The sequence below is a fragment of the Rattus norvegicus genome, chromosome 3 (assembly GCF_021556685.1).
Source record: "Rattus norvegicus strain SHRSP/BbbUtx chromosome 3, alternate assembly SHRSP_T2T, whole genome shotgun sequence".
Taxonomy (NCBI): domain Eukaryota; kingdom Metazoa; phylum Chordata; class Mammalia; order Rodentia; family Muridae; genus Rattus; species Rattus norvegicus.
In genome coordinates, this window is record NC_141536.1 from 9,682,340 (window position 1) to 9,697,995 (window position 15,656).

The window sequence follows — 15,656 nt, forward strand, 5'->3', positions numbered from 1 at the left end:
AATGGTACAACCGAGCTTGTGGCCTTGGTTCCTTGTCCATCTCTCTCCATCAGGGGTTTGTGACAGGGCCTGTTCATGTAGCCCTGAATGTCCTGGAACTTGTTTTGAACACCAGGCTGTAAATCTCAAACTTACAGAGATCTACCTGACTCTGCACTAGCCTCCGAAGCAGAGACCATTAAGAGCCCCCTTCTGGTGATACGGAATTGTGAGACAGAAAGAACTGAACCACCGATCTATGATCCACCAGAATAAATGACAATGGAGATGCGGACTCAGAGGCTAACAGGTCCTGGTCCCTGCAGGCCAGGGTGTGGGCAGGCCCAGCTCTCAAGAGCCAAGAGGCATCAGCAAAACAGGACTGGAAGGAGGTCACACAGAGTGCAGCTCAGCCAAACAGGGCACCAGGGCCAGAGAGAGCCTACCGACTCTGGCCATGGACACCACCCTGCCCTGCATGCCACCCCACTTACTTTGACTGTGCTAAGGTCCATGGGGTGTTTGATTATGTCATGGTAGTCATGCAGCTCCAGTGCCTCGGCATCCACTGGCTTGTAAAAGGGCCACGCATAGGCAGCGTGCTTCTTGGACAGCATCTCCCGGAGGATGCTGTCACAATGCCGCAGGTGCTCGGACAGTTTTCCCTTTTTACCCGCGTGCTGTGGGACCTCACCATCTTCCAGGTCCTTCTTGGGAGGTTTGATGGGGCGACCCCCGCTCTCTCTTCGGGCTACTACCTTGGCTTGCTTGGGCTCTGAAAGTGGCGGGGGAGACTCACTCCGGCTGGCAGTGATGGCGGACGTTGTGGGTGTGGTTGTGTCTGCTTTCCGCTTCACGCCCTTTTTCTGTGACAACAAAGTACCAGTGAACTCCAGCAACAAGGAAGCGCACAGGGAGATGTGTCACACGGCTGCCACACCTCTGAAGTGCAGACTGCCTGCCAGGTGCCAAGCTAGCAACCACATGCAGGGTCTTGTTTCCTTCTCAGCTGTCCCCACAGTACAGAAGACACCGAGGCTCAGAGGGGCCAGGCCTAGGGCCCAAGGTCACACAGCTGGCCATGGTGAGGCTCGGACTCTCCCTGTCAGCCCTGAGGATTCAGCCGTCCCGGCGGGTGAGAGGGCCGCTGATCTGAGCAGCATGAGGTGCTACAGGGAACTCACCAACATCTAAGAAGCACCACAGACTGGTGCCAGACAGGGACTCCCTGCTTTAAAGACCAAGAACAAAGTGCCAGACCAGGCCCTGAGCAGGTGCTTCAAGGACAGACACAAATCGAGCAGAAGGAGGGGAGGCAGGAGGAGCATTCCAGGCTGGATGGGTGGGGGCAGCCTGACCAGGAGACATGAAGCAGCCACAGCAGTTAGAGGCCAAGAGACTCCAAGGGCTGTAGGCATAGAGAGACCAGGACTCTATCTGGAAGGCACAGGCAGTGCAGAGGGCCCAGGAGGTGTCACAGCCCTCCACAGGTACAACTGGAGCCGGCTGCTCATAGCAGACACACATTATAGTCTCTGCCAAGGGACCTGAGAGGGTAAGGGGTCTCTGCCACAGCCTGAAGAGCCCAACCAATAGGTATCACCACTGAATTAGGACCAGGACTCGGTATATATTGAGACATGCTCAGCGGGTTCCTTCCAGCTGCTTGGCCACAAACTCACAGGCCAGAGGACAGCAGTAGAACCTGCAGTGGACAGCCCCCTAGTTACTTCCCCAGCCAAGCTGCCACCCTCAGGCCGACAGGGGCATAAGCTGGCCATCCAAAAACATTTGATGGATACCTACAGGATGGCAAGCACCAAGCACGAGCTGCAAAGGACCTGGGGTGGAAGGGCAGACTCGCTGTGGCAAACAGCCTGGCCAGGCGCCACCGGGAAGTGCAGGCAGTGAAGGCCACAGGGGGAGGGAAGGCAACGGAGGTGGCATTTTACCTTGGGAGAGCCATTTAACCCCTGAGCGCCCGTTTCCTCATCTGTAAGAGGGGGGACTACTGCCTGCCCCAGAGGGTCGCTGTGAGGATTAAATTGAAGAAGATAACACACATGAGTGTCTGTTATGGGCCCTACTCAAAGCTGGAGACTCAATAGGCCTTGCCAACCCCACACCTCACAGACAGCCCCCATTCCATCTATGCCCAAGTAGGGCCTGGCCAGAGCAGGACAGTGTCCACTGTGAGACTCCAGCAAACAAGGGACAGCTGTGCAGGCCCCTATACGTTCAGGGTGCTTCCCTGGCCATCACGTCCCCAGAGATGACCAGAGATATCCGACTTGTCCTGCTCTCACTATTGACCCCACACCTCTCTACCTTCCCCAATGGCTTGTAAAGACCAGGGCTACCAGGCCAAAGAAGCTGGGGTGCAAGTCCAGCTCGGCCAGCACCAGCCATGTGACCTCCACCCTGAGCCTCGGTCTTCTTGTCTGTGCAGAAAACCTTTCCAAAGCTGTACCTGGAAAGGCAGCAGAGTTCCCGCCTGCCCCAGAGCTGCTCCCACTTCAGAAACTGTAGGAGGCTTGGACCCCCAAATGACTTCCTCACCAGATAGCCATGCAGGCCTCAGGAAAGCTCACCTTGACTACAGGTGGTGTGGGAGGGACCACTGGGACGATGGGTGTCGCAGGAGGAGGCGGTGCGGCGGGTGGGGGGACTGGAACTGACGTGACGTTTGCAGTGATGGTTGGTACAGGGGTGGCGGCAATGACGGGTGTCTGGGATACGGTGGGGGGTATGTTCTGGAAGGGGGGTGCTGGGGAGACCGAGGACACAGCTCCCATTTGTTGTGCACCTTCAAGGCAAGGACAGGGAGCTCGGCTCAGTAGGCTCTGCATTTCCAGAAGCATCTAAGATCATGCCATCCAGCCACAGCACTGGGGCCTTCTGGGATGGACCAAGACACCCTGGTTTCTGGGTCTCTCTGCCTATCCTTGGGGTAGGGCCTGGCCCTGCTGCCTGGACAGTGTTCACTGAGTGAGCCAGCTCTGGGTCCACAGCTAACTGACTGACAACCCAGGACTCAGCCTTCCTCACACTTAGCTCCTCTTCGGCTCCACCCTGCCCAGTCAGTCATTCTATCTGACACGTCTCTCATCAATACCCATCCTCAGAGACTCTGCAGCAGAGAGAGCAATTCCTCTACACCAGGCGGCGAGCAAAGCCAAGCCAATGCTAAGATCAATAAATACAGGAGTAAAATGTAGGGGGATGGACAGGCACGTGACAGCAACAGAAATATCCTCTCTGGCTCAGGGAGGCCACCTCTCTGACACAAGACCCACCACGTGCCAAGCTCATCATACCTGTCCTACCTGGCAATGGACAAAACTGAGAGGGACCAGGAGAGTTACAGCAACTCCATCTGCTTACAGCCTCAGCAGGGAATGCCCGTGTTCCATCCCTGCCTGCCTCCTTTTACCTGCATTCTGGGCTCCTGCAGCTGGCTTCCGGCCTTTGCCCTTTGGAGCAGGGGGCAATAGTTCAACTTCCTCCTGAGGCATCTGGGCCACTTTCTGCAGAAAGATTTTCTCTAAGGCCTGCGCCATTAGCACTATGTCATCTGTGGGCTGAAGACAGAGAACCCAGGTCACTCTCTGGGAAAAGAATTGTGCACTTGCAAAAAAAAAAAAAAAAAAAAACACCATTGTGGGTTGTAGTTCAAGAAAGCACTAAATTTTGTTAAGAGCCTTGTCGTGATGGTAGACAAGATTGTTTTTCAATGTGGAAAATGTCAGAATGCGAAGTTTAAGAACAGCCTTCACCCAGCAGAGAAAAGAAGCTTCCACAGCTGGGCACTAACACCTGTCCTGTATTCACGAAGCTAGAAGAGCAAACCCCCATCCAGTCCAACGGTGACCAGTCTGCAGAATCCCCAAATCAGAGTGCTTTGTGTAGCAGCTTGGTGGCTGCCCACAGGTCACAGCCGACTTGACTGCCTCTCCTCTCGACGGCAGGCTGGACCCCTCCTTTTGCACCTTTAGGCTTTCTAAGGTTGGGGGCCTAGGCCCCAGGACAGAGCCAGTGGGCTGTGACAGTGTCCTCTGAAAGCTATCCAGTTTCCACTGAACCCCAGCAATCCGTTAAAATGGCACAGGAACTCGCTGACCACAAGAATGCCAGGGTTTGCCTACTGTGAGCCTGAGAACCATGGCAGAGGGCCTAGGCTCCCGAGGCACCACGGTCTGCCATGGACCTAAGGCTCTCAGGGCTGGGATTGCTCGTTCAAGCAGCTTTGGGGCCCCACACCTCGTGTCTCACCTTATTATAAATATAACAGTTTGTAAACATGGTGTTGAAGTCCTGCATACACTCACTGGCACTCCAATAATAATTATTTTCTAGTCTCTTCTTGATAGTCCCCATGTCCATTGGGTTTTTTATTATTTTATGATAATCCTAGGAAAGAGATGTTCAGAAATGTTATTCATATAGCCAACCTTATTCTCCCACTTCCCCAAGAACAGCAGAGCCCTCCCATGTCAGCTCGGTCCCGGGGGCCTGAGGGAGAGCAGGTGGGCCGTGTGGTCTGAGGAGACGCTTTGGCAAACTCTTGCCAACCTGTCCCCACAGGTTTCTCCAGCTTAGGCAGAGGCCGAGCTGGTTCACACGCAGAGAGAGCCAAACTCCCTGATTCTAAGCCTACAGGGACCAAGGCGTGCACAGGAGCAAAGGTGTAAGGTGCCTGTGCAGGGCTTCTCGTTACAAACTGTTTGGGTATGGCCACTTGTATCTGAGTGTGCACGACAAGAGGACAGAGGCAGAGACCCTAGCGCAGGAAATGAAGACTTGAGTGGCCCACTGCCCCAGGTCCCAACACCCTCTAACCCAGTGGTTCTCAATCTTCTTAGTGCTGTGACCCTTTAATACACTGAGTGACTCATATTGTGCTGACCCCGAACTACAGTGTGAATATCTTGTGTTTTCTGGCAACCCCTGTGAAGCGGTCATTCACCCACCCAAAAAGGGTCACTGAGAGCCACTGCTCTAGACCCTCCTTGTATTCTTTCACCAGGGAGGTTATAGGTTCTTCCCATTTCTTTTACTAGGGGCAACCATCTTGCCAGACCGCTGGCTCCTGAGGCACAGGCACCACTGGCTAGCTCTCAGACACCACCTTTGGACGGGATTTCCAAGAGTGAGCGCAGGGTCACTCACAGGCAGGTTCAGCTTGATTGCATCCACAGGCTGGTAGAAAGGCCAGGCAAACTGATGTTTCCAGAGTGTCTTCACCACTACGTTCTGCATGTACTGCAGCTGGTTAGTCTTTCGGCCGGGCTTGCTGGGGTTGGAGACCTCAGGTGGGGGAGGGTTCACGGGGCCCGGGACTGCCGGGATCCCCGTGGGGGCAGCCGCTGTAGTAGTGGACATCCTCTGGCAGCTTAGTCACTTGCTGTCACAGCAGCAGCTCAAAGAGGCGCTCCTCGGGAAGGCTTGGCATCCCATTTCTGGGCCCAATCAGGCACCTGCAGAAGAAAGCAGAGAAGCTATCTATCACCCCAGGAGCCTCCACCGGAGCAAGGACACAGCCTTCCCTACCACCTTGATGTGTAGCTGTGGCACTCCTCAGAGCCACGCTAGCCACAGCTCTTCTACCTGGGGAAAATGCAAACATGAGTCACCAGCTCCCAGAAAAGGGGCGGGGAGGATATGAAGGACCTAGTCACTTTCAGCTCCCAGGGCCCTAAGTGACTGGGACTGGCTCAATTCTACCAGACCCTCAACTACTTGGTCGTGGCAATGTTTTGAACAGTTCAGGCTCAGAGAACAACATGTATCCAACAGCGTAGCTGAGAGAGCAACAACTGAAGTTTGCAGACTTCAACCGAGTACAAAGAGTTGGGGGCCCTGAGCAGGGCACGGCATGAGGTTCTAACGTAACCAGGAGAACCAGCTGGGGTTTATGATGGTGGCTGGCTGTGACATGCCTGTCCCTCATCCAATCAGAATGGTGAAAGAGGGTGACCCTAACCTGCGGTCCCCTACTGTATGCCACCTGTGTGCTTGGTCGCTGAACACGATACATCCTGCCACTTTATAATCCCCTAGCCTAGATGTCAGAAATGTTGGCCACAGACAGAGCTGTCCATGAATCCCTGAAAAGCCAGGAGCATCAGAACAGCAAGGGTAATGTGCAATACTGGTAGCATGCAGGTGTCCCTGCTCCGCAGGATCCCCGCTAGAACTCTCTCAGGGCACCTCCACTGCATGGTGCCCCCAGCACCACGCAGCAAACTCTACAATGAGGGTACTATAAAGTAGAGGTAGCATGTAAGACTTTACAGCAAGGACACCCTGTCAGGTGTAGTCTATGCGAAGTGGTAGAAACCCTGAGTAAATGTGTACAGCCACAGCCTAAGACTCGTGGGGGAATGGCAAAACCCTACCCATTCCCTCGGGTGAGACTCAGAAAAGAATACCAAAGCCTTCTTCTGGTCCATGTGTGCAGAAAACTTCCTCCTTCCAGACACTTAAGATCTAAAGCCACTTCAGCAACCAAACCTGTCCCCTTGACCCAGCGGCACACCACAAACGTGCCTCCGTTGAGCTATATGCAGTAACATCTCCTGCCTATGCAACTGTAGACAACAGACAGCACACGGACTTTCCAGGGTGCTACAGCTTCTTCCTCAGAGCCCAGCCCATCTGACTTCCAGCTACTTTTCTGTGTCTGCCCGTCCTTTCTTCACTCCTTTAATGCCCTCAATCAGATCTGTCCCCTAGGACAGTTGCAAGGGCTTAGCAGCTATCTCCCAGGGAGGAAGCTGGGCAGCACTGTGTGTGCACGTCCACTTCCACTGGTAAAGCCTAACACAGGCTCCACACTGCATGTGGGGCCTTGCGCCTCATCTGTGAACCTGGTGTCTTCTAGACTTTTCCTGTGTGCTTCTGTTTATTACCCTGCATCAGTTCAAGGGAACACCCAGAGGTCTATTCTAGTCTACTCTAGGACCAGTGGGTTCTCAGAGCACTTGAGGGACCCTTAAAGACTGTAAATGCTGCAATCTGAAGCCCTACTGGAGAAGGCTGGTTGCTAAACATTTAATGTCATCTACTCTCAGCAGGCTCCACTCCCTCCACTGCAAACATCAGACATTGTCAGTCAGCAGCCAAGACACTTGGACTTCCAGCAAGCCACCCAGAATCCAGGAAGTGCCTCTGAGCAGCTGGGGTGCCAGCCGTGTGTTCACTGAGGCTCTCCAGGTATCCTGGGCACCCACAGTATGCCACTCCACAGGCCCCAGTATCTCCACACCTGGCATGCACAGCCCCAGAGGACAAGCAGCCCCTCTAACCTGTGCCAACAGCCACGAAGCTGTGTCCTCCCTCCCCCGTAGACCAAAGGCTACCAAGGCATAAGCCTGGGCTGCCCGCCCACCAGGACGTCAGTTTCTCCCTCTGCTCATTTCACTGGGACAGTCCTACCCTACACAAAGGAGGTCACTTGTAGGTTCAAACCCCTCCTAACTCTACACTACCCAGCAGAGCCCGAGGTGACAGAGCCCTGAAATGTGTAGCAGCTGCAGCCTCATTGGCCTTCATGAGACTCCCGTGCTCTCAAGGCCTCCTTGGAACTTACAGAAAACTGAACAGCATGAGGCTGCAGGGTAGACGTTCTAACTCATCCTTGCTACTGAAAGCCCCAAGGTGTGTCTTGTGTCTCCCATGGGGCTGTCAGCCTGGAGTCAAGTGCTCAGGGCTCAGGCAGCACAAGCTGGCCATAACCAATGAAGGAGTGGAAGCTGATGTTCTCATACAGTTTGAGATTCCTCAGAGTGAAGGCTGGTCCTGCTACTGTGTGGGTCTGAGGTTGCAGAAAGGCCTCCTCTGAGGAAGGCAGATGCTCACAGTCCTTTCTACACCCAGGTCCTGGAACCCACCTCCTGAAAATGTCCTAACGCCTGGGATGGAGACAGGCAGGGTGACAGCAGGGTGCGGGTTAGGGAGGTGGGAGAGCCCAGCTGCCGAGTTCCCAGGACCACCAAGACAGGGGCTGAGAGGCAGGATCCCAACCACTGAGCACCTAAGCTCCCTGGCGTACTACCATCCCTAGGGACCAAGTTAGATGTCCACAGACTCCCCTGCAAAGCACTCTAGCACGCCTGGCAGCAGGGACCGCTGGACGCATGGCCTGACCTTCCCCCATCAATGCCTAGCAACCCTCAACCAACCAGACAGCAGTGCTGCATGAACCAGACACCAGAACCTGAGCAGAAAGGAGAGTCACGGACTTCCTTGAAAGCCATCTATCTCCCTTGGGAGAAGCAGCTTGCTTGCTGGAGTGAGATCTCTCTCCCCCTTCTGCCCTCTTCCCCTCCCCCGCCCTTCCTCACTTCCCCCTCCCCCACTCTCTGTATGTTTTTCTGAGACATGGCTTCTCTGTGTAGCCCTGGCTGTCCTCAAATTCAGACAGACTTGCAGGCCTCTGCCTACCAAATGCTGGGATTGAAGGTGGGAGTAAAGACCACCACCCAGCAGAGGAGCAGCCTTCTGACCCACAGTGGGCCCAAGATGCTTATCAGGGTGAAGGCCTCACAAACAAGTGAGGCTTCCAGAAAGTACAGCAGAGACAGACCCTCAGGGCCTGCTGCAGGCACAGCCAGAGATACACCAGAGTACTCCCATCAATATGAGGAGGAGCTATAGTGGAACCCTAAAGGCCCGGTCTCAGAGGGGAGTCACGGCAACCAGAAATGCAGCAGGTAGACCATTCTATCTCACTGACAGACAGACAGACAGACAGACAGACAGACAGACAGACAGACCTTTGCAATGCTCACAGCCTGCAGGTCAGAGGCGGCCCTCCCTTCCTTCCTTATTCTGGCTCAAGACAGTCTCACTCTACAGCTCAGGCTGGTCCAGAACTCACTATGTAGCTCAGGCTGGCTGATCCTATGACCTACCTCTCGTTGGGTCACATGTTTTGACTGCCAAACAAGTAGACGCAGCACTCTATAGGATTGAGAGTCACTCCTATGCAGATCCCTAGCCTCAGGCCTAAGGGAACATCCCATCCAACACTACCTTCTGTGGTTGGGGAAGGTCAAATGGCCAAGAGCCTGCAGTTAAGAGCTTTTGAATAAGGACAGTGGTCTTGCAGGAGGAGGGCTGTGGTACCTAAGGCTGACAGAACTCTGGATCTTGGGCCTCCAGGTCAACAGGCTCTATCCTGTAATTCAGGAACCAGGCTTGGGTTAAGGTGTGCCACTCAGGACTGAAGCCATAGGACTGAGCATGTGTCTTGGATGTGTGCTGAAACCCTTCCTGGAGAGGCCAATGCTCCTTATCTTTTAGGGGGCACATTCTGTGAATGAAAGTATCTGGAGCCTGATGGCCCAATGGGAGAAGCAGAAGACACATGGAGGTCTAGACAAATCAGACTTCCCTAACCTTCAAATCTATACAGATGCAGTCTCCTCCTTACCCACCAGCAACAGTGAGGACCACATCCTTCAAAAAGCTGAGGCAGGGACCAATGGCCTCAGGTAAGCTAACTATGATTGTGGCTAAAGAAGGGGACCGAGGAGACTTCAGGGCTTCACACATTTCTAACCCACGAATTTCCCCTTGGTCCCACCAGCCTCCAGAAAAGGCACAAGAGGCTCCAGGCTGCCTTGGGGTTGCTCTGTGGCTGAGGGGCTGCAAATAGATGGTCCTGCACATTGGGTGCCCATGGATCCGGAAACCAACCTTCTAGATGCTAGTCCAAAGAGTTGCACACATGGGATGACAGAGCCTCACACAGTCAAGGAGCTAGCTGGTGGGGCATTGGCATTGACAGTCAATGAATGTTCTTCATTGCAGCAACCCCAGAGGCCACCCTCCTGTCTGCTGCTGACGTGACAAAGCCAGGACACAGAAGCTGCAAGCCCTCTAAGGACTGGCCTTCAGAAACTAGAGGGTCACTAATACAGCAGCTGCTTCAGCCAGGCACAAGAGATTGAGCCTGGATCTAATGGGCAAAACAAGGGTTAGGTCCTCACTGAGGTCCACTTCCCCAGGCCTGCCACTCAGCAGAGTCTGACTTCTCTACAGAGCCCTAGAATCCCTTCACTTGGGCTCCAGGACAGCATAAGACTCCCACCCCGGACAAGACTTTAGGCAGATGTGAGTGAAAGTCCATCTGAGGAGGGTATCAGCCTCAAGAGGATGTGAAACCACCTAGTATGGAAATTCTGACAAACCACAGAGGCCCACAAACACCAGAGGAAACCTGGAGCAAGTCTCTATTGAGACTATGGAGAGGCACCTGAATACTGCAGGCGGCCACCCAGAGAGTGGGACCAACTCATGCCCTACACTGATGACAACCTCCTCGCCACACCGAGGCAAGGCGAGGAAGACCTGTAAAGTCCCATTCACTCTCCCTACAAACCCATTCAGGACAGAGGGACAGGAAGGGAAGGCCTTAATCCTGCAGATTTCCCAGCCTCACTGCATGGCTTCAGGCAGGCCACCTCCCCCATCCCCAGGCCTAAGACCGAAAACAGAAATCCAGCCTTTCAGTCCAAAGGACAAGTCAGCAAAGGTGAGAGGCCAAGGCTCAGGGGCCGTGGACAGACAATGGAGCAGGTAGGAGAAACCTGCAATTTTATCACCATGGAAAACACCCAGTAAGTTCAATGCAACTTCAGAACCTTCTCTTGTCAACCTATAAGTTGTGGGGCTCAGGTCTCCCCACTGTCCTCATGCAAAGCAAGTAGTTGACAGAAGGGACATGAGGGCCAGCACCCCGGGTCAGACCAGACACTGTATAGGACTCTGGAAGTATATCTAGCCCAGGAAACCCTTTCTTGGGACCCAGAGAAGGAGCCTTTGCTCTGAGCTCCAAGGCAAGCCTCGAAGGCTGTCTCCCTGGGAAGAGAGGGAGGGCTGCCCTGGCCCCGTGTGGGAGTCAGGAAGGAATGGGGGCCAGTCCAGCTCCCAGAGACTCCAGAGACCTAAGCTGTAGAGAGGCAGAGGCCATAATCAGGAATTTCCAGCTGAGGACATCTGAAAAGGTGGCCCGAGGCATGTTCAGGGAGGAGGGATCACTGAGGCAGATAATGGAGGGGTTGAGGTGGCTGCATGGGCCGTCAGAAAGCAGTGCAGGATATGCCCACTTCTCAATAGGGACTCACAAGTGCAGGGCCTTAGCTGGCCACATACTGCTCCGCCAGCCTCAAGGTGCCTTAAGGAGGCTTACTCACTCAGGAGACAGGGGCAGAGGCAGAGGCAGGAGGATCTCTGTGAGTTTGAGGCCAGCCTAAGTAACAGACATAGCAAGTTCCAGGACAGCCAGGGCTCTGCATAGTTAAGTCTCCATCTGTACCCACAAAATGAGGTTGTTTTGTGATAAGCAAGAGCTCACACCAACATACTTAAGCTCACCATATATCCCCACGCCCCAGAGTCTTCTCATTCCCCTAGAGTCACCATAGCTCTGGAGGACCCTATATTGATGGGTCCCTCCTTACACTGGGTTTCTGAGTCCCTGGGACCCTAGTAGCCCAAGTTTAGCCCCAGGTCCTTGCTGCTAGTCCTAAAACATTGGTGGGCATCCATGAGCTCCACCTCTAAGGTAGGCAAGGAACTACTCAGATGTGGACAACAGAGACCTACTGTGGCCCAGGCAGTAGGAGCCAGAGCCAGGCTCCAACAGAACCATCTACCTAGATAGCTTCACCACTGTCCTCACAGAACTCAACAACGCTGCAGGCCGCTCGCTGCCTTCACATTGGCACACCTACCAGCTGGGAAGGGCCACCCTAGAGTTGGCCCTCCAAGCCTGGGAAAAGAGATCTGTTAGGGCAGGGCCAGCCTTTGTGATAGACAGAGCCAACTGCTCAGAGCTGTGAGGCCTGGAGAAGAACATGGCTTGGGGCCTTAAGACAGACAGGGGCCTCCATGGGGCCTCCCTGTCCACTAGGAACTCTCCTGAGTGGCACTCCTGTCCTTCACTGCTAGGAAGCCCTAGCCAGCACCCCAAGCTCACTCTGGTCATATCACACCTGCTTCTAACAGCTGCCTGGCCCTGCCTGGCAGGAGACCCAGCTCTGATAGCACACGCCCCACCCCAGGAAGGGTCGGCTCTGTTGAACCCATGGCTGTCCTATGGAAAGACACACAAGGCTCAGTGGCTGCAGCTGTCACCAGCCACCACGCCTCTGACTTCCAACTGTCGCCATGGCCCCAGGCTCTTAGGACTTGGTGTCTCATACGCCAGCAGTCCACTCAAGGAAACTACACTTCTCTTCGTCTTGTGGCCTCCAGAACGGCCTCTGAAGCACCACAGCATAGCCATCCTACACTTTTCTAAGGACATTTAACCTGCAGAAGGAAGGTGGATTGTGAACCTCGTACTTACATTGAGTCCCAGAACCTTTGCAGGGGGCCCCTCAAGTGGCTGGCATGCACTAAGGCTCGGAGCCTGATACCACACTGAACAGCAGAACACTTCGCAGAACAAAGCTGGGCAGCAGGCCCATCCGGCCGGCACTCGGATATTGGGTCATGGAAGAAACACTCTCCTGTTGGGCTGCATGACAAGAGGCCAACTCAAGGCCTGATTTACAGGTGGGTCAACTGAAGTCCCCAAGGGTTGCCACCTTGTCTTTTTCACTCCTCTCTGAACACCCCCTATGCAAGATCAGGGGCCAGGATAGGAAGGTCAATGCAACTACTCACAGCCCAGCAGCTCAATGACTACCTCTACCCAGCTACCACACACCCAGCAGGGGTCAGTCAGCCAAGAGTAAGAGAAGGCCACCGCCTCAATCAGCCCTTACTCCCAACTCTCCCTTACTCCCAACTGTCTCCCCAAGTGCCTCCCTCATCCAACCCGGAGGCCCTGAGGGACCCGTTCCATTAGACTACATGGGAAAGAAGACTGAGAAATGTGGTGGCCTGGGAGACCACAAGCACGAGAAACACAGACTCAGGTGGTCAGATGGACAGGAGCCCAGGATTACCACCCTGCCCTGTTCTCAAACCACTAAAGACAGGCTCCACACCTACCACAACCAGGCAGGGGCAGAGCTAAGAACACTAACATAAGGGCACCTGCTTCCTGAGCCCAGCGTTCTGCATCCGCCCTGGCTCCCGGAACCTGGGTCAGCTCTCCAGAGCTCCACTCAGTGGGTAGCCAGGGGCCGAGTAGTAACCCACCTTACCCTTAGTCTATGAGGCCACACTGCCCAGGGGGACATTACCTGCAGAGCTCAGCCAACTCTGCTTCTTCCTGCCATATGCTACAGGGCGTACCAGAGACACAGGAAAGTCCGATGGCAGTGGCTACTGCAACTGCACTCAGGCAGATTATCACAGGCAGAACTAGACAAGCAGAGCTCACGCCATGCTCATAAGAAGCTGAGACCATCCCACACCTAAGACCTGTGACCCAAATGTTCCCTCCACCTCTGACCCCAGCTCCCACCAGGATCCTCCTCTACAGGTCACACACAGTGCCTGGGTATGACTTCTGGAAACGCCCAGACATGGGTCAGGAAACCCAACTTCCAATGCCACTAGGAGTTGACCAGGAACCCCTGGACATCCCTGCACCCATGTGACACTTCTGAGCAGCTAGAAGCCCCACCTCCTCCAGTTCTCAACATCTTGTTAGGATCTGATAGCCTCTGTGGAGCTCTGGGCCTGATGGGGGGGGGGCGCTTTCCCCAAAATGTAGCTCCAGGTCAAGGTCATCAGGCCATATGGAGACACTAAGAGCTCAGAGCCAACAGTGCTGAACTGCCAGAAGCAAAGCCTGAGCCAGACACACAACATGGATTCAGAGCTGCCTCAACCAAGAGGCCCTACAACGACACTACCAACTTGTGAGCACTCACAAGCAGACACTTTCCCCTCCAAAAGAACCCACCAACACTAAGACAGCTGGGTGTCCCACAGGGCAAGTGACCACAAGTAAACCAAACAAACAGAGCATCACATGTCAACATGTACCGCAAACAGCAGCCCCCAGGCGCAACGGCTAGCTCTGTGAGGACCCCATAAGCTCCAAGGCTGTCCCATAAGAAGGAGAATACTTTCTTAGCGTCACATTACCTTCCGAAGCATGGAGAGGTCTCCGCTAGATCCTGTTTTCCACCCAACAGTTAGTTCCCTGTGGCTCTTTCTTTTGAGGTAAGATCTGGGTCTCCCACACTTATATGAACAGTGGGTAGGGTAGCACGGTTCCACTTGTGGCCTTGGGCCATCCTCCCCTGGGAAGGCTCAGCCACAGTAAACCAGGAAGTGGACAAGGTAACCCTGAAAGCCCCTGGGGGCACAGCTCCAGGCTTAAGGGAGCCAGGGTAGAAGCAAGCCAAGCAGTGCCTTCCCTTTCCTTTTACCTCCTCAGGTCTGAGGAGAGAGGGTGCCTCTAACAAGCCCCATCCCTTATTTAAAGCTTGTTTCCAAAGCAGGATACTGCACTGTGGAAAGAAAGTAGTTACTCTTTATGAAAACAAACCTGGCACCTCCTAAAAGTAAAATAAAATAAAGTAAATAGATATATAGGTAGAGAAATGAATGAACTGGCACAGGCCCTGGTCATCCACCCTGCTAAAGCTTTTCAATGCCCCTCTCCTCAAATCCCCAGATGTGGGGCTAGGACTGGAACTGGAGTCCTATGGATTCCTGATGCCTTGCTCAAGCAGTGGGCCCAGAGTTCATAAGCAAGACCAGGAAATTACCCCCACATCCTGAACTGTCAAGCTTATACCTCATCTCTCCTGATCTACAGCCAACAGTTCACATCAAGGCCTCAGACAGAGCAAACAGCAAACAGCCCTTTATTTGCCAATGAAGAGGCCACACTCAGGGTCACCCAAAAAGGTCACTGGGGCTTGGGGCTTGATCCTTGCAGGAGTCCTTCCTTTCCTGGACCCTGGAAAACTGGTGAGAAACTCACTTCAAGCAACACAGCTGAGATCTCAACTCTCTTCAGGGACAACACTCCCCACCCCACCGCCGGCCGCCGATATTGCATGCCGCTAAGAAAGTGCAAAACAGGGGAGGGGGACAGGAGCCGAGCCCCATGTTAGCCACTGAAGAACACACCAATGACTTCAGAGACACAAACTTCTACAGTTAAGAAGTTTGAGGTAGAGGGAAACACCAGCTGTGCACTTATTTCAGGCAGAAAGCTCTTGATCAAAATTGTAAAGGGCAGAGCCTTAGGATTGAGTCCTAAAGTATGAACTCACAAAAGGAATGCCCCCATCAGGGTCCCAGTGAACCCCCTTCCCGCTACTTTACCCCCCCTCCCGCAAGAAGGTTGTTTATGGCTTCCTCGTCTGCCCTGCCCTCGTTGCAGCAACTGGTGGAGAGAACTTCTCCTAGCCGCCAGAATTTTTCACTGGGAATCCTTACGTACGAGAAGCTTTGGGGTACGCATTCCTCACTCAACTACCTTGCGTGTTATACACCAAGAAAAAGATGTGCACCCCACCCCTCCCACCTCAATCCGACTCGACCTCGCCCGGATTAAGTACTCCGTTCAGGCTGATTTCAAAATGCGAACTGGGTTTCCTCCTGGCCTGGCTGCAATAATCCAGTAACTCGCGAGCGCGCAAAGTCGTCTCCAGGGCCATAACTCTGCAAAGGCAGCCGCCGCCCCCCAAGCCACGCCGCCGCTGCCCCACTTGCAAGGCTCCTGCAGTGTGCAGGCCCAGCCTGGCCTGCCC

At 54.1% G+C, this 15,656-nt stretch overlaps 1 protein-coding gene across 5 annotated transcripts in view; it reads right to left on the bottom strand.

Moving 5' to 3' along the window:
• Brd3 (bromodomain containing 3) overlaps window positions 1–15,656 on the bottom strand; it is a 56,627-nt gene that overhangs the window by 13,656 nt on the left and 27,315 nt on the right. For 3 of the 5 annotated variants that reach the window (NM_001434270.1, NM_001434273.1, NM_001434271.1), the window contains 5 exon segments: window positions 474–845; window positions 2,571–2,785; window positions 3,413–3,560; window positions 4,252–4,389; window positions 5,149–5,456. In NM_001434270.1, the coding sequence (NP_001421199.1) occupies window positions 474–845; window positions 2,571–2,785; window positions 3,413–3,560; window positions 4,252–4,389; window positions 5,149–5,361 (1,086 nt within the window). In that variant the 5' untranslated portion in view covers window positions 5,362–5,456. 5 annotated transcript variants of the gene reach the window in all.